The following is a 27,906-nucleotide window of genomic DNA, read 5'->3' as shown; positions in this document are numbered from 1 at the left end:
AAAAAGAAAAGTACAATATATAATGAAGAATAAAAATTTAAAATAAAAAGGTTGACCGGGTTGCAATGGATGTAGCATTAACAAACAGTACACAGATACTGTCAAAATGGTATATAGGTCATTCTTATAATTTATAATATAAGTGTGTTTTAAGCCTTGTCGAGTCAAGTCAGATTCATTTATAAAGCCCTTAATCACAAAAATGTCTCAAAGGACTGTCAGGAACCAGGAACGGAGACGGGAACCCAATTGCGTTAGTTTCTAAGTTTTATTTGAAAAGAGATGTAAGCTGGCACCCACGATCCAGTGATCGTTGATTGTGGGGAGCAGGTCGCTTCGTGATGCGGAAGTCGCACTTCTCTTAGCGGGAGCTGAAGGCTCGCAGCGATTGGACGGACGGCAGTCCCGTGACAGGTAGGCAGAATCAATACGTCTTAGCGGGGAGGTCGATGGCCAGGGCAGGAGAGTAGCTCGTAAACATGGGGCAGAAACAGGTCGGAACCGAAGGCAGGAATCAAAACAGGAGAGTAGTCTTTGGTACTTGCTAATCTGGCGAAACACACAGGAACACAGGAGTACAATCGGACGTCCTTGTCTGGACGCTGACTGGTTAAGAAGTGAACGTCGGCAAATTAGAGAGCGCGCTCCGGCGTGCCAAACGATTGCCACAGGTGTCTTCACTTCGGCAATCATGACAAGGACTGCACAGGATTACAATTACACAACTAGACAATTCCCGCGGCAATTGTAAGAGTTGTGATTGATCTGGAAGATGATCCCGGTATGTATATATAACCCCGGTTGTTAGCATTATGAGTTAGCATAAAGTTTTTAGCTCAGAGAGATGTTTCTGTTATTTTTTACTTGGTTATGTGGGGGGACTCTGCCCCCCCACACCGGTACTGGCAAGTTCATTTGAGATGGGCCCACAACCGTTAGCAACAAGGATATGCCTTGTGGAGGTCTAAAAAACACATTCATGGTAAAAACCATAGTAATAACACTGTTATTACACTTTAAAAACTTTTGAAATATACATGTTCAAATAGAATGGGCCGTTCGATTTTAATTGGCCCATCCGGAATGCATTGAGCCCATTCAATTTGCTGAGTCGTTAGCATGTTAGCATTAGAATAATTTTGCAGCATGAAGAAGTTAGCATTTAGCCTTTAGCATCACTTTTTAGCATGTATCCGTTAACATAACTCATCAAATGAGGCCATTAGCATAATTTTTAAATATTAATTCGTTACAATATTGCCATTACCAAAATCTTTTTGCATGAAGTTAGCATTTAGCCGTTAGAATCACTCTTTAGCAGTTACCCATTAACATAACTCGTCAACACTGCAAAAACTGCCTCTAAAAAAACAAGAAAATCTAGCCACTATTGCAGGAAATTTACTTGTTTCAAGCAAAATTATCTGCCAGTGCAGCAAGAAAATCCGACTCATAAAGTTTTCTTGAAACAAGAAAAAAAAAAAAAGAAAATAAGATACCTAAAAATGTTATTATATGCAGTAATACTATTAAGTGTACTTGTCAAGTTTTTTTTTTGTCTCATTTTAAGATATTTGTGCTTGTTTTGGAGAATTATTGTTTAGAAACAAACTGGGTTTAAGCCAGGATTGCTCAAAAGTAGTTAGCATGAAGGTTACAACAAGATCAATATTCTTGTATTAAGTTGAAAATAAATTAGAAAATGGGTCAAAAACAAGATACATTTGCTTGTAATAAGTAATAAAAATCTTAGGCGAGGAAGTCTTGTTTCAAGAAATTCTCTACGTTTCGATATACTATACAAATGCAAAAATAGTTTTAATGTGAAAATTACCATTTTATTGGCAAACCACAAACCTTTGTCATTATCACAAAACACAATTGACATACCAGTAACAAAAATACTCATTTTCTTGACAAGATCTTGAAACGTTTGTTGGCGAACTGTAAATCTGTGGGGGTCAGATGCATCGACATTTCGTTCTGTATACACGTGTACTAGAATGACAATAAAGTAGATCTGAATCTGAATCTAAATCAAAGTTATCACTTACACATGTATCAGTGAACTGTCAAACAGACAACACATTTTTTTGCCTACAGAATATAGAGTGCAAGTTACCAATTTCTAAAAGAGAACTGCAAACATTCTTTTTTGTCTAATTTTAAGAACATCAGTTGGGTTGTTTTTTTTTAAATCAATGCTTAAACTCAAAACAAGGCAATTAAAACACACACTTACAGGGAGACTGAGAGGCCAAAGCGTAAGGGGTCACAAATGTTTATAACAGAAAAAGTTCTCAAAGTACGTCCATGGATGGGTGTGTGGGTGTGTTCCCGAGGGGAGGCAGCATTATACAAAGTTATGCAAAAAAGGCCATCCAATCACTTCTTGCTCGTTTGAAAGCTGGTGTGGCATCTTTGTCATGGATTGAGTCCCCCAGGACCTCAGTTTGTAGAAGGGAAAGAACAGAGGCCACACATTTAGGGTAGGTCATATTTAATACATAATAGTATGCAATTATGTAGAATACTGCATCCCCTAGGTACCTTTTGGGTGATGGGATTGCTTCGGTTCCAAGGCAGAGAAAGGAGTCGAGATTTTCATCCACCAAAAGGAGTGGTGTGGTGAGTGGCCTTCTGTTCAGGAACGTCTCGGGGTCCTCTGTGGGCTTAACAGAAAAACACAACATCAGTAGGACAGCAATCACATCCCTCCATTCCCCGACTAAACATGACAATTTAGTATGAACAGAATAGAGGACCAACAAAAGGAGCAGCCATATTTGAGAAAGTTTAGTATGCACTTATGTAAAAGTTTGTGACTTACCAGAAGAACATGAATGAGCAGCATGGTCAAGAGGTTTATTGCTTGCTCTTCTAAAAAAAAAAAAATCAAATCAAATATTTGTCTGTCAGTATACAGAAACAAACAAGGATACAGATTCTATTGGTATTATGTTGGCTGTTCTTACCAGCTGAAAGTGACATTGGAGGTTTCATTGCCCTCTTGTAAACCCCATAGAGGCATAATCTAGATTTGAATTCGAGCCACCGCTCCCTCAGCTCTTGCACGTAGTTGGAGTTGTTGTTGTCTATTATTCGTCTTAGTTCATCAAGAACCTTTGGTGGGGAAGACACAAAGAAGTGTTGTATGGAAATATCCAACACATAGTAGTTAAAGCATCACTTGAAAACAACAATTATATGTAGAGAGGTATTCTGAAAAACTATGTTCCCCTTCCCCTCCTCCATTTGTGAAAATAATTCTATTCACACTGATGATAAAACGCTAATAGACAGGTGTGTTGCAAATAACATGCGAAACAGATGGACTATCAGATATTCTAAAGAAGGAAAAATCACACCACAATGCATAAATGCTGTTTTCCCTGTCTCCATGCAGAAATAAAACCAGATTGCTCATTTTCATTTTTCAGAGAAAATACATGAAAGGTTTTCCTGCATGGAAATGGGGTCTGAAACAGCTATTTAATGTATCAAAGCAGTATGCACCCAATGTTCAAAAGAACAATTTCACTGTTCAACTGAATCAAAGTGTGAATTGTGATCATACTTACATGATCAATATCTCGAAAGCATGGATATGCCTTCAATATTTTTGCCGGTCTGTCTTGTTCCCTTATTGTGTCCGAATCAATGAAGGCCCTCTTCCCCTCAAACTCAAGGTCAAGAAGTTGTGCCACATCAGCTCTGTTCTGTTTGGTATTGCGATATGGCCATGCGGCTGTCCTGCCTACATTCTAAAAAGGTAAAAGAAAATATCACAACACAGTTGAGGTCAAAATTATTTGCTTCTTGCTAATGTTATTCATGCTATTGTTTCTACTGGAACAAAGACAAAATGTCCACTACAGCTAATGAAGACATTCATTAATATTACTTGATTAGAAACAGGAAAAGGCAAACATTACAAGGTCAACATTTTCACCCCCCTGTAAAACAATAGTATTTATGAGAGTTTTGTGGTGCCTGGCCTTGTCCTTTTCTGCTTTTTCTTGTTTCTGTTCAGCCCACCAGTTGAAAATTTCAATAAAAGCTGGAGATGTTGTCTGTGCCCTCCTAAAAGAAGTAGAACTATGTGCAGTGCTGATTTATCTTGTATTTTGTGTAATTTCAATGAATGGGTCTACTCCATTGTGAATGCTACATTTTGTTTTATAAAATTACAGAGAGCATCAGCTTGTTTTGCTGGAGTGCTGGTTATGACTTGGGGGTCCCCTTCACTTTCTGGGCTGCTGATGGTGCTACTTCAGATTGGGGAGACAATGACAGTGAAAGTGCTGGAGTCAAAATCCCCCTCATCTTCTTTCTCTGTGATGCCAAACTCAAGGCGTCTCTTTTTTTCCCCTTGCTGGTGTAGCCCCCTGCGTTTTGCATGGAGTCCTGATGTTTTGCAAAATCAGAATATGCATGTCTGGATACTGTATATGAATTTATATTCATGCTGAACAAAGAGAGAAACTGTGTAACATGTAATCCTGGTCGCTTAGATTAGTACAGGCTCTTGTCGTAATGTGGACTAGTTTTAACGTTATATATTATAGTTAACAGTTTAAATCAACGACCATTTTGTAAGGGGTTAGCTCAATTCCATAGTTAACGGTTTAAATCAACGACCGTTTTTTAAGGGGTTAGCTTAAAACTCGAGCTAACCCCTTACAAAACGATCATTGATTTAAACCGTTAACTTTGCATAAATACCGTTAAGTATAATATTTTATTTTTAATCACATTGTTTCTTGTTAAATGTTAAGACAATACAAACCTTTTAATTGTAAAAGTGTTTTCACTTCTCTCGAAGTCAAAATACCGAATGGAGTTCGTCGAACGTTGGGGTTGTATAAGCGAGTCCAAGTAGGTCTGAATAAATGGGCGGAACCATATAAAGGAACGCAATATACAATTATTAAACAAAATCTATGAACTATCTCAGGGGAAAAATATAGTGTTCTCATTTATAAATATTACATTTGTGTTTCGAAGTAAAGACTATCCAGTTTTAGTTAGAACACTGTACGGGTCAGTCACTTGCATTGAAAATGGCATCCCTATTGTTTTGATATAAAATTCTCCAGCGCGAAAAAGGCGGAAACTAGCACCTAACGTGTGCAACACCATCAACAGAGGACAAAGACTAGGAACCTTCCCGTGGTGTCCTGCGAAGGGCTCTCTCCAGGGGGAGCCTTACGAATCCAACTCAGTCCACTCAGACTCGCTCTTTCTTTCTTTCTTGGTCCTCTCTCCTTCTTTGTCTCTCCTTTTCTCTCTTCCCCCTTTACACTCTTGTCTCTCATTTTCTCTATCCCTCTCTTTCCTACTCTCTCCCCACCTCTCTCACTCTCTTTTCCCCCTTTTTGCGTTTTACTCTGTCTTTCTCTCTTTCTATCTGTCCCTCTCTTTCTCTCTCTTCTACTCTCCTCTCTCTGTTCTTCTTAGGGCGGGCGACTTCGAGAGCAATCCTGGCCTCCAGTCCAAATGCCAGTGGTGCTTTCGAACCATTCACTCCGACCACACCCCAATCACCTGTGCTATCTGCCCAAGGGGCTTCCATAAATCATGCACCGCCCTGTCCGAACGTACTAAGGACTTTAGAGGCTTCGTCTGCTTGGTTTGCTTGGGTTGCACCCCGTCAGGCCTGGCGGCACAGGACAGTTGCAGCCCCCTCTCCTTCGGAGAACTACGGAGCCTCCCACGAGCGAGTCTGGCGCTACTATGGATTACCTTATGCGCCTTGAGTGACTTAACGACGACGACACCATCAACACAACCAAACTCGATTTGATTAGAGTACAGTGGGACCTCGCTACTTACTTACTACTACTCGCGGTTTGACGTTCGCGGGTTCAGAGCTTCGCGGGTCTAAAAAAATAATACAAATTATATTTGTATATATATATATATATATATATATCTCATCTCATCTCATTAGCCGTACCGCTTATCCTCATTAGGGTCGCGGGGGGGCTGGAGCCCATCCCAGCCATCTCCGGGCAGTGGGCAGGGGTCACCCTGAACTGGTTGCCAGCCAATCGCAGGGCACACGGGGACAGACATCTCACTCGCTCTTTTCACACCTAGGGACAATTTGGACCAATTCACATGAAATGCATGTTTTTGGAATGTGGGAGGAAAACGGAGTCCCCAGAGGAAACCCACGCAAGCAGGGGGAGAACATACAAACTCCGCACAGGAAGTCTGGAGCTGGATTTGAACCCACGCAGGAGGTTCCCATGACTTGAACTGTGCTGCACATGCGCTAACCACTGCCCCACCGTGCTTTATATATATAAAGCATATATGTACAGTGCATCCGGAAAGTATTCACAGTGCTTCACTTTTTCCACATTTTGTTATGTTACAGCCTCATTCCAAATTGTATTAATTTAATCTCTTATCTCAAAATTCTACACAAAATACTCCATTATGACAATGTGAAAAAGTTTTTTTTTGAATTTATTAAAAATAGAAAAACTAAGAAATCATATTTACATAAGTATTCACAGCCTTTGCTTAATACTTTGTTGATCCACCTTTGGCAGCAAATACAGTCTCAAGCTCAGTCAGGTTGGATGGGAGACGTTTGTGCACAGCCATTATCAGATCTCTCCAGAGATGTTCGATCGGATTCAAGTCTGGACTCTGGCTGGGCCACTCCAGGACATTCACGGAGTGGTTCTGAAGCCAATCTTTTGAGATCTTGGCTGTGTGCTTTGGGTCGTTGTCCTGCTGAAAAATGAACCTTCGCCCCAGCCTGAGGTCAAGAGCGCTCTGGAGCAGGTTTTCATCCAGAATATCTCTATATGCATTCATTTTTCCTTCTACCCTGACTAGTCTGCCAGTTCCTGCTGCTGAAAAACATCCCCACAGCATGATGCTGCCACCACCATGCTTCACTGTAGGGATGGTATTGGCCTGGTGATGAGCGGTGCCTGGTTTCCTCCAAACATGGCGCCTGGCATTCACACCAAAGAGTTCAATCTTTGTCTCATCAGACCAGACAATTTTGTTTCCCATGGTCCGAGAGTCATTCAGGTGCTTTTTGGCAAATTCCAGACGGGCTTCCATGTTTCTTTTACTAAAGAGTGGCTTTCGTCTGGCAACTCTACCATACAGGCCTGATTGGTGGATTGCTGCAGAGATGGTTGTCCATCTGGAAGGCTCTCCTCTCTCCACAGAGGAACGCTGGAGCTCTGACAGAGTGACCATCGGGTTCTTGGTCACCTCCCTGACTAAGGCCCTTCTTCCCCGATCGCTCAGTTTAGAAAGGCCGGCCAGCTCTAGGAAGAGTCCTGGTGGTTCCAAATGTCTTTCATTTACAAAAAATGGAGGCCACTGTGCTCATTGGGACCTTCAAAGCATCAGAATTTTTTTTGTATCCCTCCCCAGATTTGTGCCTCAGGACAATCCTGTCTCGCAGGTCTACAGACAGTTCTTTTGACTTCATGCTTGGTGTTTGTGCTCTGACATGCACACTCAACTGTGGGACCTTATATAGACAGGTGTGTGCCTTTCCAAATCATGTCCAATCAACTGAATTTACTGCAGGTGGACTCCAATTAAGCTGTAGAAAGATCTCAAGGATGATCAGTCGAAAAAAGATGCACCTGAGCTCAATTTTGAGCTTCATGGCAAAGGCTGTGAATACTTATGTAAATGTGATTTCTGAGATTTCTATTTTTAAAAAATTCAAAAAAAGTTTTAAAAAAAAGTTTTGTGTAGAATTTTTAGATAAGAGATTAAATTAATACAATTTGGAATGAGGCTGTAACATAACAAAATGTGGAAAAAGTGAAGCGTTGTGCATACTTTCCGGATGCACTGTATTTATATATACCGTATTTTCCGCACTATAAGGCGCACCGGGTTATAGGGTGCACCCCGAAAAAATAGTTTTTGGTCCTATTTTTGAGATACATAAGACGCACCCGATTATAAGGCGCTACAATGGGAACGTGGACAAAACAGTCAGATAGTTCAGTCCAACTTATTACCCCCTTAATATTCCCAAAGCTTGCAAAGACGCAAATACGTGTCGAGAACACGTGCGGATGCTGTGTCCGTACGATGTCACTCAAATGCATCGTTCCATCATTCAGAAGGTTAAAGTCTTGGGATTCAAGAAATGCCAACCATTCCCTAGTTTATATTTTCTTTTTCACTCGCAACTTTACTGTGCATATGACAATAAACACTTGGAATTGAGTTTAATTTAAAAATAGACACTCTATTCCATCCATTATCTGCACCGCTTATCACAGAAAAATCTAGTTCAGTCTGAAACAAGATATATAGCCGGAGTAGCTCACCGAAGTCGTTGTGTTCATGATAATGTGCAGCCGTGGTCCTCTTATATCCGTGAATGTAGTAAATCCAGAATAAAATATTTACAAATACAGTATAGTAAAAAATGCTTTCTGTATGCCGTCAGCCACGTGCTATACAAATTCATCTTTTTCGGCCAAATGCAGGCTTTGTTCAGCCGTGAAAGCCAATGCCAGCCTGTAAATGATAAAAAGGATCCGCCTCTTGACCTCCGAATAACTTTAGCCAATAGTGATCGATTCAACTGATGATTGACGCATCTTTTTTGGCCAATTGCAGGCTTTGTTTTGCCGTTTAAGCCAATGCTAGCCTGTAAATGATAAAAAGGATCCGCCCCTAGACCTCCGAATAACTTTGGCCAATAGTGATCGATTCAAATGACGATTGACACATTGGTTAGCCAATGAAACGCCGGTAAATAAATCTCAGCATACACCGCGGACTACTTGATGTTCGGGGGAAAACTAGTTGGCGGCTGCAAGTTAGTTGCAAGACTTTGCGAACTAATATTGATCAATAAATAAGGCGCACTGTATTATAAGGCGCATGGTCAGCTTTAAAAAAAAATAAAGGCTTAAATGTCTATTCTTAACACATCGTGCCTTATAGTGCGGAAAATACGGTATACATATATATATATATATATATATATATATATATATATATATATATGCGCGGCAAGTCATGGGAACCTCCTGCGTGGGTTCAAATCCAGCTCCAGACTTCCTGTGCGGAGTTTGTATATTCTCCCACTGCTTGCGTGGGTTTCCTCCGGGCACTCCGGTTTCCTCCCACATTCCAAAAACATGCATTTCAGGTGAATTGGCCAGTCCAAATTGTCCCTAGGTGTGAATGAGCGAGTGAGATGTCTGTCCCCCCGTGTATATCTATATATATATATCTATATATCTATATATCTATATATATATATATATATATATATATATATATGTATATATATATATATTTTTTTTTTAAAGCATTTTTGAAGGGGCGTCGCTACTTCGTGGTTCCACGTTCGCAGGTTCAGAGCTTTGCAGGTCTAAAAAATAATAATAAAATAAAATAATAAAAAAATATATATATTATTTTATTTTTATTTTTTCAAGCATTTTGGAAGGGGCGTCGCTACTTCGCGGATTTTCAATTTTTGGGGGTGGTTTTGGTCCCAATTAACCGCAATAACTAAATAATAATACTTTCATCATCACGGATTCAAAAGACACGCTTCTTACTTTTAGGTTTGATAAATAATATTTTTGTTGTAGATTCATCTTTATTTTGTTGCGAATATCAAATATATGATACATTGGATTTCATTCGAGATTTATTGTCTTATGAAATCGCTGTACCAAATGCTGCCCTGGCAACAGAGTTCATAGATTTGGAGAAATTAGCTGATTACACTGCATACCACTTTGCACCATTTAATGAAAAGATATACGTTTTTAGAAAATATGACTTAACTGGTGTGCTCTTGAATTCGAGTGTTTAAAATGACACATTATGAACGGCAGAAATTGTGCTCATTTATGCATGAGTTTACATTTTGACAAACACTAAATATATTTGATATTTGGACTGAGGTTTGTGGGGGCTATCTGTATGAGCAAGGCCTAGCTGGCTCCGGACTTTGGACGCAGAATTAAATGTGATTCTATGCAATTTTAACATGTTCGTTCTATGTTGCCACTTTGTGCATGTGATTGGCAAGATATTTGTGTGTGTTTAGCCCCTGCCAAGCGGATACAATGTAAATATGTGAAAAAACCATGTGGTGAAATGCAGAGCTGGGGATTAAGATGGAAACTGCATGAGTGCTGTTGTGCCTACAAGCCAATCAAACTTAAGGACCTCTTACACAAATCTCCTGATTATTTTTTTTTTAACATTATATTGGTGTTTTGAGGGGCAGCACGGCGGCGCAGTGGTTAGCGCTTGTGCGGCACAGTTCATGTCATGGGAACCTGTCGTGGGTTCAAATCCAGCTCCAGACTTTCTGTGCGGAGTTTGTATGTTCTCCCCGTGCTTGCGTGGGTTTCCTCCGGGCACTCCGGTTTCCTCCCACATTCCAAAAACATGCATTTCAGGTGAATTGGCCGGTCCAAATTGTCCCTAGGTGTGAATGAGCGAATGAGTTGTCTGTCCCTGTGTGCCCTGCGATTGGCTGGCAACCAGTTCAGGGTGTCCCCTGCCCACTGCCCGAAGATGGCTGGGATGGGCTCCAGCCCCCCCGCGACCCTAATGAGGATAAGCGGTACGGCTAATGAGATGAGATGAGATTGGTGTTTTGATGGGTATGTCATGTTGGATGAAGGCGTCTACCAAACATGTAACCATAGCTATAACTTAAAGTAGTTGAGGTATTCCCCACAGTGTTTTGAGAAAAGTTCATGCTTTGTTATTGTTAATGGTCGACTAAATTGATAAAATCATGTTTAAGTTTAGTGACATTTACAGACTAGACATTGTTTCCCACATTGCTTTATAGTTAAGGCTACACCTGCTACCTTAACTGGCTAATGTCTATTCTTAAAACATCGTACCAAGAGTAAAAGGTTTAATATTGAACACTAAATTGTCCATCCATCCACCCATCTTCTACCGCTTTGTCCCTTTCGGGGTCACGGGTGGGAGGGCTGGAGCCTATCCCATTTACCTCGGGCGTAAGGCAGGGTACACCCTGGTTGAGTCGCCACCTCATCACATGGCTAACACAAACAGACAAACAACCATTCACACTGCGACACTGAATTGTACCTGAGTAAATGAATACATATGATGATTCATAAAATCAATTCTTACATTATCTCAAAGAGTTGGGTTCCATTCTTAAAACAAGTTGATGTGAGTCTTGAAACAAGTAAAAAATATCCTTAAGCTGAGTTGTTAATATGCCTCTAGGCTATCTCTTCGACAATTTAAGATACATTTGCTTACAATTACTTGAATAATATAAGTTAGTTGGCACAATATTAATTTTCTTGAAACAAGTGATAGTATCTTAACTATCTTCAGCCTGAATAAGTAAATAAGTCCCAAAAAATTGTGATCAGATAAATACACTGAATTCAAGTAAATTACACTAGTCCATACTTTCAATTTTTGCAGTCAACATGAGACCATTGGCATAATTTGTAAATATGAAGTCATTAAAATATTGCCTTTACCAAAAAATTTTAGCATGAAAAAGTTAGCATTTAGCCGTTAGCATCACTTTTTAAAATGTACCTGTTAGCATAACTCATTAACATGAGGCCATTAGCATAAGTTGTAAATATGAAGTCGTTAAAATGTAGCCAAAATTACCAAAAAATTTTACTATGAAGAAGTTAGCATTGCCGACAGTGTTTACAGCTAGCTTGCGCTAATACTTGGGCTGGCTGTGCCAGCCTAACCCATTGCTGGCAGTGTTTACAGCTAGCTTGAGCGAATACTTGGGCTGGCTTAGCCAGCCCAACTTGTCACCAACAGTTTTTACTGCTAGCATTAGTAAGCATAGCATCAACCTCTCATCGCTAATACTTGGGCTGGCAACTGATCACCAACAGTGTTTACAGCTAGCTTGCGCTAATGTTGTGGCTGGCTATGCCAGCCCAACACTTTGCTAGCGGCGCACATAGTTAGCATCCTCTCGCTAGCATCCACTCTTTGGAATTCACCATTTACCCATGGTTAAAGGAAATTTGGGTCGGGCCACCCTGGACAGTCCCTGCTTACTATGACTACCGTCTGGAAAAGCCCTCGTTTCCATGACTACCCATAGAAATGAATGGGCCCATGTATTACGGATGGGAGAATTTCAAAACCCATTATTCCGGATGGGGACTCCTATCGCTGTGAATAGACACACAACAAGAGTCCCGGTCGGGCCGAAATTTTTGATATATGAATCGATGGGGTATTCTAAAAGCTCTGGGAGGAGTTCCCCGTTAAAAGTCGGCGGAAGAAGATAGATATAATAATAATATCTCGGAGGATTATAATAGTTGCAAGCACAACTACATTGCCCTGTGCTTACAGCACTTGGCAATGTAATCGTGCCTTGCTGAAGCAATCAAAACTAATTACCTGATCTTAAACCAACATGCGGGCAAGGAACAACTCAAAACCTCAGCGTGAGGAAAAAGAGAAACCTTGAGATGGGACCTCACAAGTGGTAATCCCCCTTTCAGGATGACCAGGGTGAATTAGATTTAGCATTACAGTACACAAACATAGTAAACACTAGGTAACATGTTGAAAATTTGTCCGGAAAGTGCATGACAGCAACGACGCCCCCAGCCTGTAAATTAGTCCAGAAAGTCTATGACGGCCACGACGCAGCTTCCCATCTCTGCCAGCTGGTCAATGCAGGCGTTGACATGCTTCAGGTCAAACGCTGGTCCACTGACTCATCTCAAATCGTCCTTCTCCTTCGTATCACCACCAGCCAGGCAGTCGGAAAAAGACAGGACAGTACAGAATATGAGGTGGGCATCAATCATAAGCTTTGGAAAAGAAGTGTGTCTTAAGCCTTGATTTAAAAACTTCCATTGAGGTTGCAGATCTTATCTCCGGAGGCAGGGCATTCAATAGCACCGAGGCCCGGATGGAGAACGCTCTCAAGCCTGCAGACTTCTTGGCTCTCGGAGTCACAAGTAAACCGGCATTTTCCGAGAGGAGACTCCGTGCAGGAACATAGGGGGAAATCAAATCAGATAAGAGGGTGCAAGTCCATGCAAACATTTGTATGTTAATAAGAGAACCTTAAAGTCACATCTTAAGTGGACTGGGAGCCAGTGTAAGTTGGCCAATACAGGAGTAATATGCTCAAACTTTTTCGTCTTAGTCAAAAGTCTAGCTGCCGCATTCTGAACCTAGACATGGGGAGACCAGAAAGCAATACATTACAGCAGGGGTCGGGAACCTATGGCTCACGAGCCATATATGGCTCTTTCTATGAATATCTGTGGCTCAGAGACAAATTTGATTGCATGCAAAATTTCTCCATCTTGCTTAAAACTTGAGTTGTCTATCCTATTCTGATACACGCAAAGCCAAACCAAAGCTAAATAACAGGATATTACTTTGCAGTATATATAGGGCACGTTTTTCACTACAATTTACAGTCAAGTAACACACAAAAAAAGGGGGAAAAAAAACTTGTTTTGGTTTTACAACGCTAAAGAATCCTTTATATAAAAGTTCACTATATAATCTGTGTTCAGTGTTCAGATACCTTATGATGAATCCACAGAACTGTAAATACGCTAAAACACCGGAAGAGAACTTAGTCATTTGATTGGGTGAGTGGGAGGGATGGGTGGAGCTATGCAAAAAGTGCAAGCACTCCCTCCCATCTCTCGCCCTACGCTGTCTGCGCCAAAAGTGAGCTCATCAGGCTCCCTATTTGCAGAATGTTGTGACGTTTTTACACAATAACTGCTTGCATCTGGTTTTGAAACCAATATATATGAAAAAAAGGGTCAAAAGGAGTTTAACCGATCTTGAGTAATTGCAAGAAAGAGACAAGTGGTATGTTTGTTGATTTTGGGACAGGGGCTCTGGCATTATTCTCTTTTCATAATTTTTATCAAATCATCAAAAATAAATGTGCTGAAGACTAAGCTTTTGTCTGGGGTGCGGGTTTAGCAATTTAGTACATTTGTCTCATAATATATGGCGTGGCTCTTTCCCAAAATAAAATTAATATTTTTTGCTTTTATGGCTCTTTGAGTCAAAAAGGTTCCCGACCCCTGCATTACAGTCATCAAGCCGAGAAGTAATAAAAGCATGAATTAAAACCTCTGCATCTGATTTGGACAGCATCAAACGAATCTTCGCAATATTACGGAGGTGGTAGAAAACTATTCTAGTAATATTTTTCACGTGTGACTGAAACGACGGATTAGGATCAAATATAACACCTAGATTTTTGACCCGAGTCACTATGGGTGATATTACATTTGTCTAGGTTCAGGGCAGTGTTTGAAAAAAAAACTCACAACAGTGAGCTGGACCAATAATCGACATTTCAGTTTTTTTCTCGGTTAAGGCGCAAAAAAATAAGTGACATCCATCTTTGAATCTCAGTAAGGCAAGCCTCCAGATTTTGAAAATTTAACTGTCCAGTTGTCTCCAGTGGCACATACAGTTGAGTGCCATCTGCATAGAAATGGAAACTAAGATTATACTTGCAGATAATGTCACCAAGTGGTGTTCCACAGGGGACATCAGAGTGTTTAGAGGTCAGATTGCCTTAGTTAACACGTTGCATCCTGTCTGACAGGTCGGACCTAAAACACCAGAGTACAGTTCCTGAGATACCAATGCATTCCAGACGAACAAGCAATATGTTGTGGTCGACAGTATCAAAAGCAGCACTGAGATCCAGTAGCAGTAACATTGATGAGGCACCGGAATATATTGCTAAAAGGAGATCATTGGTTACTTTAGCCAGGGCTGTCTCAGAAGAGTGATTTGCCCTAAATGCTGACTGGCCAGTTCAAAAGAGGGTATTTTCTGACACAAAGTCATTTAGCTGCTGTGCAACGACCTTTTCAAGTAAAAATGGCAGATTTGACACTGGCCTATAATTACCTAGGCTTTCTGGATCAAGGTTAGGTTGCTTAAGCAAGGGTTTAATGACGGCAGACTTGAAAGCTAAAGGAATAATACCCAAGGATAGCGATATATTAATAATATTTTAAACTGATGGTCCTAAGATCCCAAACAGATCCTTCACCAATGAAACTGGAAACGGATCAAGCAGGCAAGTAGTTTGTTTGGCCCTACTAACCATCTGTGTTAGACTATCAAAGGACAAATCATTGAAACTGGAGAATGTTTCTAAACAACCGCCGACACATTCCTTTCTTAACACCTCCACATTTTTGAGGTAGGATGAGGTTGTAGAGCGTACATTTAAAATTTCATTCCTAATGAGTTGAATATTTCTATTAAAACATTCCATAAAGTCATCAGCAGAATAAGTAGAGCTATTTGGGTTAAGTTGTTGTCTGGAAGGTTTCGCAATTGTGACAAACAAAAATTTCAGATTACTCTTATGTATAACGATAATCTTAGAGAAAAACGATGCTTTAGCTGAGGCAAGAGCTACTTTATATTTCAGCAAGCTGTCACACCAGGCCAGTCGGAAGACCTCCAGCTTTGTAGTGCGTCAATTTCGTTTAAGTTTCCTGCAACCTTGTTTGAGTGACCTGGTTTCTTCAGTAAACCAAGGTGTATGCTTCTTAGGTCGAAATGTATGCCTTAGGGGCGCCACAGAAACAAGAACATTAACCAAAGCAGTATTAAAGTTGTTTGTGAGTGAGTCAACAGACCCAGTGTACGAAGGGAAGGCTGCAGTTACCGTAGGTAATAGTTCTTTTAAAGTTAATCCCATTGCAGGGCGGATATTGCGACTGCTAAAACCTAAATTTTCCTTATTACTGTAAACATTGAACAGCACCTCTCACTTAACAAGATCGTGATCAGAGATGGCATTAGGATAAGGTAACACTGTAACATTTGAGGCTACTACGCCCCGGGTCAGAACAAGATCTAGAGTGTTCCCATCTTTATGAGTGGGCACATCAACTATTTGATTGAAACCAAATGTATCAATCAGTGACTTAAAAGAATTTGCAAGTGAATTTGATTTTATGTGAACATTAAAATCACCAATAATTACAACATTGTCCGCATAAGTTACTAACAGTTCCGAAAATTCATCCAAAAAATTTAAGTATGGTCAGGGTGGGCGATACACAACAACTACATAAATTGGTGTTGACATAAAAGACCTCATAACAAGTGCTTAAAACGTTTTAATAACAGTAGGGGTACCAGGAGTAAATTTCAACTTACTTTCCGACAAAGTTAGAGGGAGAAGCCTCATTTAACACTACAAACTCATTTGGTTTTAACCAGGTCTTACAAGGGCCAACAAGTTTATGATTGTTTTCATTAATAAGGTCGTTGACAAGTAAAGCTTTGGAGGCTAGTGATCTAATATTCAGAAGGCCAAGCTTCAGCACTGTGGACTGAGCTGAGCACTTTCCCGAGTTTTGAACCTTATGGTTACCTTGGTGGTAACCTCCACAGGATTATACTGCCAGTCCTGCGTCTTGTGCTTTGCATGGCGGCAGATGCGGCCCGAATTCCATACCACAGGAATATTGTTGACAGGTGGAGTAGCAGGATGACTAGTGGTAGAAAATAATGTTATTTCTTCTCCCTCCTCACCTAACAAGGGAAAATCAGAGGTAAGAAGCACAGAAGAAGATGCTATTGAACACAGTACAGTTCAGAGTGTGTGGTGCAGGCAATGGAACGCTCTAAACTACAAAAACTATGTGAATCTAGCATAGCGCTAGTTAGCCCTAGCAATACAGACTCCACACCCGTGATCACAGGTTCACTCAGGTTCATCACCTGTGACCTGGCCTGCACTAGTGTACCCTGTCATGGAAGGCTTAAACAGTAATATATTTTTAGAAAGAGTGAGAGCACCTTCCCAGTTAGGGTGAAGGCCGTTTCTCCTAAGCAGGTCAGGTCGGCCCCAGAAAGCAGGCCAGTTATCCACATACCTAAATCCCTGCTGACTACAGAAACTTGCCAGCCACCGGTTTAGTGAGACTAGTCTGCTAAACCTCTCATCATTGCCTCTCGCAGGCAAGGGGCCAGAGACAATTACAGATGCAGAGTCATCTTTCTGGCGAGATTACAGGTCCTAGCAATATTTTCCTTTGTAATCTCAGATTGCCTCATTTTAGTATCATTAGAGCCGACGTGAATGACTATATCGGTGTAGCTAGCCCTGTCCTGGTGTCTAGATTTGCATGTCAGCTCCCTCAAATTAGCCTCAATGTCGGGTGCTCTGGCCCCAGATATACACATAATTGTGGCTGGGGTGCTAATCTTTATGTTACGGGTGATGGAGTCACCTATAACTAGGGTGCGGGCTCCAGTAGACCGGGGTGGAGTGGGACTAGCTAGGGGGCTGAACTTATTATGTGACTGGATTGGCTAACCTCGATTAGCATGCCGTTTAGGGCTAATGCTAACCGGACTAGCAGGTTCGCTACAACCCACGCTAGCAGTGGTGTCCGCGGCACCTAACATTTTCCTTTTAAACTGCTCTAGCTCAGGGACACGTCCCTCTAGAAGGGCTATTTTGTGTCTGTCTGTCCGTCAATCTTTGTATATGTCTGTCAATCTATGTGCCTGTCCATCCGTCCGTCCGTCTGTCCGTCTGTCCATCTGTCTTTCTATCTGTCTGTCTTTCTATCTGTCTGTCTAGCAGCCAGCCAGCCAGCCAGCCAGCCAGCCAGTCTATCCATCTATCTACATACACATATGGAGCACTTATAAACTTAAATAAAATATTTTACCTCAAAAGTGCTAAATGTTGGTCTTTTTGGTCAAATATTTTTTCAGTACAAATTGCTTGGACAAAAAAAAAAGGGAACATTTTGGACGGAACTCAGAAATGGAAAGGGAAATCTTTGTGTCATTTTAAGCCCGAGACAAAATGATTGCGGAGTGTCTTTGCTGTGATAGTGTGATTCTTAGCTCCTACAGTTTTTTTAAACTATTTTAGGGGATTGGCCTAAATGTGAGCGTATATCAGACCTGGGCACTCCGGTCCTGGAGGGGCATACGTCCTGCCAGATTTTGAAGTTTGCTCTTCTTTAACTCAGGTGATACAAATTATAACCTCGTTAGCAAGCTAGCAAGTGCTCGTTAACGATACTGGTGATTGGAATCCCCTGTATTGGATCAGAGAAACCTCAAAAATCATGCAGAACATATGGCCCTCCAGGACCGGAGTGCCCAGGTCTGGCGTACATTGACGTTGGTGAAATTTTCATCTGCGTTAACAAACGCATTTTGTAGAATACGATCGCACTTTATTGTTTGAATAAACACGTTATATAGACTAGGATCTCCCAATTGTTATGATTAGCTCACTTTATTTTTTAAAATAGCGTATTATATAGAATACGATCGCTTTTGTCGGAAGTGTACATTTACAATTGTAACTTTTGCATCCGCGTTGACGGACGCAATTTGTAGAATACAATAGCGCTTTATTGTTTAAATAAACGCGTTATATTGACAAGGATCTCCCAATTGTTATAATTAGCTCGCTTTATTGTTTTAATAAGCGTTTTATATAGAATACGATCGCTTTTGTTGGAAGCGCAGCAGAATGCGCGTTCACGCGAAGGGGGGGAGGAATTTGCACAGGAGTCGGATTTGGGCACAACAACTGCCGCCTACTTAATGAGTGCCCTCCGGTGGCGTTTTTTCGGCAATGCAGCTACCATTGGAAATACATCCAGCCGTTGAAAATGAACGGAAGCCGATTTAATGACTGTCTCCAGTGGCGTTTTTGCGGCAATGCAGCTACCATTGGAAATACAATGAGCCGTTGGATATGAACAGCCACCGATTTAATGAGTGCCCTCCGGTGGCGTTTTTGGGAGAATGCAACTACCATTGGAAATACTTCGTGCCGTTGGAAATGAACCGCCGCCGATTTAATGAGTGCTCTCCGGTGGCGTTTTGGGGGCAATGAAGCCACCATTGGAAATATGTCAAGCTGTTCGAAATGAACAGCCGCCGATTTAATGAGTGCCCTCCGGTGGCGTTCTTGCGGCAATTTAGCTACCATTGGAAATACATCGAGCTGTTCGAAATGAACAGCCCCCGATTTAATGAGTGCCCTCCGGTGGCGTTCATGCGGCAATGCACTTACCATTGGAAATACATCGAGCCGTTGGAAATGAACGGCCGCCGATTTAATGAGTGCCCACCGGTGGCGTTTTTGCGGCAATTAAGTCACCATTGGAAATACGTCAAGCTGTTCGAAATGAACAGCTGCCGATTTAATGAGTTCCCTCCGGTGGCGTTTTTGCGGCAATGCAGCTACCATTGGAAATACATCCAGCCGTTGAAAATGAACGGAAGCCGATTTAATGACTGTCTCCGGTGGCGTTTTTGCGGCAATGCAGCTACCATTGGAAATACAATGAGCCGTTGGATATGAACAGCCACCGATTTAATGAATGCCCTCCGGTGGCGTCTTTGGGGCAATGCAACTACCATTGGAAATACTTCGTGCCGTTGGAAATGAACGGCCGCCGAATAAATGTGTGCCCTCGGTGGCGTTTTTGAGGAAATGCAGCTACCAATGGAAATACAATGAGCTGTTGGAAATGAACGTCCGCCGATTTAATGAAATCCCTCCGGTGGCGTTTTTGGGGCAATGAAGCCACCATTGGAAATACGTCAAGCTGTTCGAAATGAACAGCCGCCGATTTAATGAGTGCCCTCCGGTGGCATTCTTGCAGCAATGCACTTAGCATTGGAAATACATCGAGCCGTTGGAAATGAATAGCCGCCGATTTAATGAGATCCCTCCGGTCGCTTTTTGCGGCAATGCAACAACCATTGGAAATACATCAAGCCGTTGGAAATGAACGGCCGCCGATTAAAAGGTGTGCCCTCCAGTGGCATTTTTGCGGCAATGCAGCTACCGTTGGAAATACATCCAGCCATTCGAAATGAACGGCCGCTGATTTAATGAGTGCCCTCCGGTGGCGTTTTTGCGGCAATGCAGCTAAAATACATCCAGCTGTTCGAAATGAACAGCCGCCGATTTAATGAGTGCCCTCCGGTGGCATTCTTGCAGCAATGCACTTAGCATTGGAAATACATCGAGCCGTTGGAAATGAACGGCCGCCGATTTAATGAGATCCCTCCGGTCGCTTTTTGCGGCAATGCAACTACCATTGGAAATAGAATAGAATAGAATAGAACATACCTTTATTGTCATTGCTACAAATGGGCTAACAAATACATCAAGCTGTTGGAAATGAACAGCAGCCGATTTAATGAGTGTCTCCGGTTGCGTTTTTGCAGCAATGCAGCTACCATTGGAAATACAATGAGTCATTGGAAATGAACGGTCGCCAATTTAACGAGTTCCCTCCAGTGGCGTTTTTGGGGCAATGCAGCACCCATTGGAACTACATCGAGCCGTTGGAAATGAACGGCAGCCGATTTAATGAGTGTCTCCGGTTGCGTGTTTGCAGCAATGCAGCTACCATTGGAAATACAATGAGAAGTTGGAAATGAACAGCCGCCTATTTAATGAATGCCCTCGATGGCGTTTTTGCAGCAAGGCAGCTACCATTGGAAATACATCCGCCCATTGGAAATGAACAGCCGCCGATTTAATGAGTACCCTCCGGTGGCGTTTTTGCAGCAATGCAGCTACCATTGGAAATACATCAAGCCGTTCGAAATGAACAGCGCCCAGGTGGCGTTTTTGCGGCAATGCAACTACCATTGGAAATACATCCAGCCGTTGGAAATGAACGGCAACCGATTTAATGTGTCCCCTCAGTTGGCGTTTTTGTGGCAATGCATCTACCATTGGAAAGACATTGAGCCGTTGGAAATTAACGGCCACCGATTTAATGAGTGCCCTCCGGTGGCATTTTTGCGGCAATGCAGCTACCATTGGAAATACATCCAGCCGTTGGAAATGAACAGCCGCCGATTTAATGAGTGCCCTCCGGTGGCATTTTTGCGGTGTTGTGGAAAATAGACTTGCATTTGTAGAATAGAGTTGCTTACATTTAGAAATGTAGAAAGACTTGCTTACATTGCTTACAGTAGTGAGGGAATGTTGACATCATTCGAGAAGATCCTTGGCAAGACAGTTGAGTTTCCCTAAAAGGGCATGAGACCTGCAAGGCCCTTCTTCAAGGACTCTCTGAGCAAACTGAGGCGAACAACATGTCCTAATAAGGGTACGACAGCATCTTCCTTGTTGATTACTGAGGACTAGGGCCGCTTATGGGTTGTACTCAAACTGAAGCTATAAAAGCATTGTTATGTCTGGAGTTCTCTGAGTTCTTTTGGGATGACGAAATAAAAGGCTCCCCCTCATGGCTGGTTTCCGATGTACTTAATTCAATCACGAAAGAAGACTTAAAAGATTATCGAACCTACATTTTCTCCTACAGCGGCAATGAAGCTAGCATTGGTAATACATCCAGCCGTTCGAAATGAACGGCTGCCGATTTAACGAATGCCCTCCGGTGGCGTTTTTGCGGCAATGCAGCTACCATTGGAAATACATCCAGCCGTTCGAAATGAATGGCCGCTGACTTAAAGAGTGCCCTCCAGTGGCGTTGTTGGGGCAATGCAGCTACCATTGAAAATACATTGAGCCGTTGGAAATGAACGGCCACCGATTTAATGAGTTCCCTCCGGTGGCGTTTTTGCGGCAATGCAGCTACCCATCGGAAATACATTGAATTGTTGGAAATGAACGCCTGCCAATTCAATGAGTGCCCTCCGGTGGCGTTTTTGCGGCAATTCAGCCAGCATTGGAAATACATCGAGCCATTCAAAATGAAGGGCCGCCGATTTAATGACTGCCCCCCGGTGGCGTTTTAGCGGCAATGCAGCTACCATTGGAAATACATCGAACCTTTGGAAATGAAAGGCGGCCGATTTAATGAGTGCCCTCTGGTGGCGTTTTTGCGGCAATGCAGCTACCATTGGAAAAACATTGAGCCGTTGGAAATGAACGGCCGCCAATTTAATGAATGCCCTCGGTGGCGTTTTTGCGGGAATGCAGCTAACATTGGAAATACATTCAGCCGTTGGAAATGAAGGCCCACCGATTTAATGAGAACCCTCCGGTGGCGTTTTTGCGGCAATGCAGCTACCATTGAAAATACATCCAGCCAATCGAAATGAACGGCTGCCGATTTAATGAATGCCCTTCGGTGGCGTTTTTGCCGCAATGCATCTACCATTGGAAATACATCCAGCTGTTCGAAATGAATGGCCGCTGACTTAAAGAGTGCCCTCCGGTGGCGTTGTTGGGGCAATGCAGCTACCATTGGAAATACATCCAGCCGTTCGAAATGAATGGCCGCTGACTTAAAGAGTGCCCTCCAGTGGCGTTGTTGGGGAAATGCAGCTACCATTGAAAATACATTGAGCCGTTGGAAATGAACGGCCGCCAATTTAATGAGTTCCCTCCGGTGGCGTTTTTGCGGCAATGCTGCTACGATTGGGAATACATTGAATTGTTGGAAATGAACGCCTGCCAATTCAATGAGTGCCCTCGGTGGTGTTTTTGCAGCAATTCAGCCACCATAGGAAATATATCCAGCCATTCAAAATGAACGGCCGCCAATTTAATGAGTGCCCCTCGGTGGCGTTTTTTGCAGCAATGCAGCTACCGTTGGAAACACATTGAGCCGTTGGAAATGAACGGCTGCCAATTTAGAAATGCCCTTGGTGGCGTTTTTGCGGCAATGCAGCTAACATTGGAAAAACATTCAGCCGTTGGAAATGAACGGCCACCGATTTATGAGTGCCCTCCGGTGGCGTTTTTGCGGCAATGCAGCTAGCATTGGAAATCCATCCAGCCGTTCGAAATGAACGGCCGCCGATTTAATGAGAACCCTCCGGTGGCGTTTTTGCGGCAATGCAGCTACCATTGAAAATACATCCAGCCGTTCGAAATGAATGGCATCTGACTTAAAGAGTGCCCTCCGGTGGCATTGTTGGGGCAATGCAGCTACCATTGAAAATACATTGAGCCGTTGGTAATGAACAGCCGCCGATTTAATGAGTGCACTCAGTTGGGGATTTTCGGCACTGCAACTGCCATTGGAAATACATTGAGCCGTTGGAAATTAACGGCCACCGATTTAATGAATGCCCTCCGGTGGCATTTTTGCAGCAATGCAGCTACCATTGGAAATACATCCAGCCGTTTGAAACCGAACAGCCGCCTATTTAATGAGTGCCCTCCGATGGCGTTTTTGCGGCAATACAGCTACCATTGGAAATACATCCAGCTGTTGGAAATTAACGGCCGACGATTTAATGAGTGCCCTCCGGTGGCGTTTTTGCGGCAATGAAGCTACCATTAAAAAATACATTGAGCCGTTGGAAATGAACGGCCGCCGACTTATGAGCTCCCTCAGGTGGCGTTTTAGCGGCAATGCAGCTACCATTGGAAAAACATCCAGCCATTCGAAATGAAGGGCCACCGATTTAATGAGTTCCCTCAGTTGGCGTTTTTGCGGCAATGCAGCTACCATTGGAAATACATTCAGCCGTTGGAAATTAACGGCCACCGATTTAATGAGTTCCCTCCGGTGGCGTTTTTGCGGCAATGCAGCTACCATTGGAAGTACATCCCGCCGCTCAAAATGATCGCCCGCCGATTTAATGAGTGCCCTCCGGTGGCGTTTTGCGGCAATCCAGGAACGTTTCCTCAGCACAACCAACACCAGGGATATGTGGAAAGGCATTCAGGCCATCACCAGTTACAAGTCAACCACCGCCCCAGTGCAGAACACTAGCATGGACTTTCTGAATGACCTCAACAAATTCTTTGGAAGGTTCGAGGCACAAAACGGCACCCCTGCAGCGAAAGCGGTTCCAAATCAGGACGAAAGAGCACTCCACCTGGACTCATCTGACGTGAGGAAGACCCTGAGAAGGGTCAACACAAGGAAGGCTCCAGGCCCGGACAACATTCCGGGGCGGGTACTTAGGGAGTGCGCCGATCAGCTGGCTTGTGTACTAACAGACATTTTCAACACCTCGCTAGACCAAGCCAAAGTACCATCATGCTTCAAATTTGCCAACATCATCCCAGTGCCAAAGAAACCCCAGATCTTATCACTCAACGATTACCGGCCCGTTGCACTGACTCCTATCATAATGAAGTGCTTTGAGAGACTGGTTAAAGAGCACATCACCTCCAGTCTCCCCTCCTCATTCGACCCCTTTCAGTTTGCCTACAGGACAAACCGCTCCACCAGGGATGCCATCTCCTCTGCGCTTCACCTGAGCCTGACACATCTAGAGGAGAAGAACACCCATGTGCGGATGCTGTTCCTGGACTTCAGTTCAGCATTCAACACCATCATCCCACAACATCTGGTTGACAAAATGAGACTCCTGGGTTTCAACACCCCCCTGCGGAACTGGCTGCTGGACTTCTGTGACAGACCCCAATCAGTGCGGATAGGTCAGAACAGTTCAGATGTCATCTACCTCAGCACGGGCTCCCCCCAAGGCTGCGTCCTAAGCCCCTTGCTGTTCACCTTGATGACACACGACTGCGTCCCTAGGTCCGCCACAAACCACATCGTGAAGTATGCTGACGACACAACAGTGGTGGGCCTCATCAGGGATGACAACGATCTGGCCTACAGAGAGGAGGTGGAGCAGTTGGTGGGCTGGTGCAGGGACAACAGCCTGGTCCTGAATGTCGACAAAACTAAAGAGATCATTGTCGACTTTAGGAAAAACCAGCCCAACCATGCCCCACTTTGCATCAACAAGGTGCACATTACAAACAAACTCACCTGGTCCGTAAACACTGCATCACTGGTTAAGAGGGCACAGCAGCGCCTGTACTTCCTGCGGAGGATGAGGAGAGCCCACCTGCCCCCACCCTCCCTCATTACATTCTACAGGGGCACCATAGAGAGTATCCTGACCAACTGTATCTCTGTGTGGTGTGGAGGCTGCAGCGCTACCGACTGGGGTAGTGTGAGGAGGGTAACGAGGACAGCAGAGAAAATAATCGGGACTACACTTCCCTCCATTCAGGACATTGGCCAGAAGCACTGCCTATCCCATGCAAAAAACATTACCGGGGACCCCTCTCACCCCCATCATGGACTGTTCACTCTGCTAGCCTCTGGGAAGAGGTACTGCAGTGTGCGGTGCAGGACCACCAGGCTCCGCAATAGTCTAGTCCCCCTGGCCATTAGACTGTTAAATGGTCAATCTAACATATAGTTAACTTAAATCTAAACGGCGGCTAATCTGACTTTTGCACTACTGGCAGTTTTTTTTATAGCTTGCCACTCCTTGCACATTGCTCTCTGCACTATTGTAATTACAGCGTTATTGTTACAGTGTTAATGTTACTGTGTACCTGACTTGTTAACCTGACTGCCCATTTTGCACATCGGGTTAGCTACTCTTCTTGCACTATCGGCACTATGGTAAAATACTACACGTAGCCAAAATACAATACAACATTATTTATATCTGTACATTCAAGGAAACTGTGGGGGTCAGATGCATCGACATTTCGTTCTGTATACACGTGTACTAGAATGACAATAAAGTAGATCTGAATCTGAATCTGAATCTGAATTGGAAATACATCCTGCCGTTGGAAGTGAACAACCGCTGATTTAATGAGTGCCCTTAGGTGGTGTTTTTGCGGCAATGCAGCTACGACTGGAAGTACATCCCGCCGTTCGAAATGAACAACCGCCGATTTAATGAGTGCAATCCGGTGGCGTTTTGCGGCATTGCAGCTACCATTGGAATTGCATCCAGCCATTGGAAATGAACAACCTCAAATTTAATGAGTGCCCTCCGGTGGCATTTTGCGGCAATGCAGCTACCAACTGAAATACATCCAGCCGTTCGAAATGAACGGCAGCCAATTGAATGAGTGCCCCCCGGTGGCGTTTTTGCGGCAATTATGCCACCATTGGAAATACATCCAGCCATTCAAAATAAACGGCCGCCGATTTAATGAGTGCCCCCCGGTGGCGTTGTTGCTGCAATGCAGCTACCATTGGAAACACATTGAGCCGTTCGAAAAGAACGGCGACCGATTTAATGAGTGCCCTGAGGTGGCGTCTTTGCGGCAATGCAGCTACCATTGGAAATACATCCAGCCATTCGAAATGAACGGCCGCCAATTTAATGAGTGCCCTCAGTTTGCGTTTTTGCAGCAATGCAGCTACCATTGGAAATACATTGAGCCGTTGGAAATTACCGGCCACCGATTTAATGAGTGCCCTCCGGTGAAGTTTTTGCGGCAATGCAGCTACCATTGGAAGTACATCCCGCCGCTTGAAATGAACGCCCGCCGATTTAATGAGCTCCCTCCGGTGGCGTTTTGGCGGCAATGCAGCTACCATTGGAAGTACATCCCGCCGTTCGAAATGAACAACCGCCGATTTAATGAGTGCCCTCCGGTGGCATTAAGCGGCAATGCAGCTACCAACTGAAATACCTCCAGCCGTTTAAATGAACGGCAGCCAATTGAATGAGAGCCCCCTGGTGGCATTTTTGTGGCAATGCAGCTACCATTGGAAACACATTGAGCCGTTCGAAAAGAAAGGCGACCGATTTAATGAGTGCCCTCAGGTGGCGTCTTTGCGGCAATGCAGCTACCATGGAAATACATCCAGCCATTCGAAATGAACGGCCACCAATTTAATGAGTGCCCTCAGTTTGCGTTTTTGCGGCAATGCAGCTACCCTTGGAAATACATTGAGCCGTTGGAAATCAACAGCCACCGATTTAATGAGTGCCCTCCGGTGGCGTTTTTGCGGCAATGCAGCTACCATTGGAAGTACATCCCGACGCTTGAAATGAACGCCCGCCGATTTAATGAGTGCCCTCCGGTGGCGTTTTTGCGGCAATGCAGCTACCATTGGAAGTACATCCCGCCGTTCGAAATGAACAACCGCCGATTTAATGAGTGCCCTCCGGTGGCATTATGCGGCAATGCAGCTACCAACTGAAATACCTCCAGCCGTTCGGAATGAACGGCAGCCAATTGAATGAGTGCCCCCTGGTGGCATTTTTGTGGCAATGCAGTTACCATTGGAAATACATTGAGCCGTTGGAAATGAACGCCCACCGATTTAATGACTGCTCTCTGGTGGCGTTTTTGCGGCAATGCAGCTACCATTGGAAATACATCCAGCCATTGGAAATGAACAACCTCCAATTTAATGAGTGCCCTCCGGTGGCATTTTGCGGCAATGCAGCTACCAACTGAAATACATCCAGCCGTTCGAAATGAACGGCAGCCAATTGAATGAGTGCCCCCCGGTGGCGTTTTTGTGGCAATGCAGCTACCATTGGAAATACATTGAGTCGTTGGAAATGACCGGCCGCCGATTTAATGAGTTCCCTCCGGTGGCGTTTTTGCGGCAATGCAGATACCATTGGAAATACATTGAATTGTTGGAAATGAACGCCTGCCTATTTAATGAGTGCCCTCAGTGGCGTTTTTGCGGCAATTCAGCCACCATTGGAAATACATCCAGCCATTCAAAATAAACGGCCGCCGATTTAATGAGTGTCCCCCGGTGGCGTCTTTGCGGCAATGCAGCTACCATTGGAAATACATCCAGCCATTCGAAATGAACGGCCGCTAATTTAATGAGTGCCCTCAGTTTGCGTTTTTGCAGCAATGCAGCTACCATTGGAAATACATTGAGCCGTTGGAAATTACCGGCCACCGATTTAATGAGTGCCCTCCGGTGAAGTTTTTGCGGCAATGCAGCTACCATTGGAAGTACATCCCGCTGCTTGAAATGAACGCCCGCCGATTTAATGAGTGCCCTCCGGTGGCGTTTTTGCGGCAATGCAGCTACCATTGGAAGTACATCCCGCCGTTCGAAATGAACAACCGCCGATTTAATGAGTGCCCTCCGGTGGCATTAAGCGGCAATGCAGCTACCAACTGAAATACCT

General features: G+C 43.5%; 1 protein-coding gene and 1 pseudogene across 5 annotated transcripts in view; both read right to left on the bottom strand.

Moving 5' to 3' along the window:
• Positions 1–249: 249 nt before the first annotated feature.
• LOC148345633 (uncharacterized) overlaps positions 250–27,906 on the bottom strand; it is a 43,509-nt gene continuing 15,852 nt past the window's right edge. Inside the window, exons 2-8 of one of the 5 annotated variants that reach the window (XR_015848575.1) lie at positions 16,415–16,575; positions 3,582–3,764; positions 2,976–3,123; positions 2,831–2,880; positions 2,551–2,672; positions 2,243–2,447; positions 250–549 (exon numbers count right to left, since the gene is read on the bottom strand). Coding sequence is in view for 3 of the 5 variants with exons in the window: in XM_088325867.1 (XP_088181993.1) it covers positions 2,364–2,672; positions 2,831–2,880; positions 2,976–3,123; positions 3,582–3,764; positions 16,415–16,575 (851 nt within the window). In the remaining 2 variants the exon portion in view is untranslated. Of the gene's footprint in view, positions 550–1,816; positions 2,673–2,830; positions 2,881–2,975; positions 3,124–3,581; positions 3,765–16,414; positions 16,576–27,906 lie in introns of those variants that run through there. The other 4 variants (XR_015848574.1, XM_088325869.1, XM_088325867.1 and 1 more) reach the window with 4 other exon arrangements.
• LOC148345634 (uncharacterized) lies at positions 13,549–16,244 on the bottom strand (annotated as a pseudogene).

The sequence above is a fragment of the Urocampus carinirostris genome, unplaced genomic scaffold, assembly GCF_059441175.1.
Source record: "Urocampus carinirostris isolate Australia breed hairy pipefish unplaced genomic scaffold, RoL_Ucar_1.0 HiC_scaffold_37, whole genome shotgun sequence".
Taxonomy (NCBI): Eukaryota; Metazoa; Chordata; class Actinopteri; order Syngnathiformes; family Syngnathidae; genus Urocampus; species Urocampus carinirostris.
The sequence above is the reverse complement of the archived record's forward strand: the minus strand, read 5'-3'. Positions and strand labels throughout refer to the sequence as shown.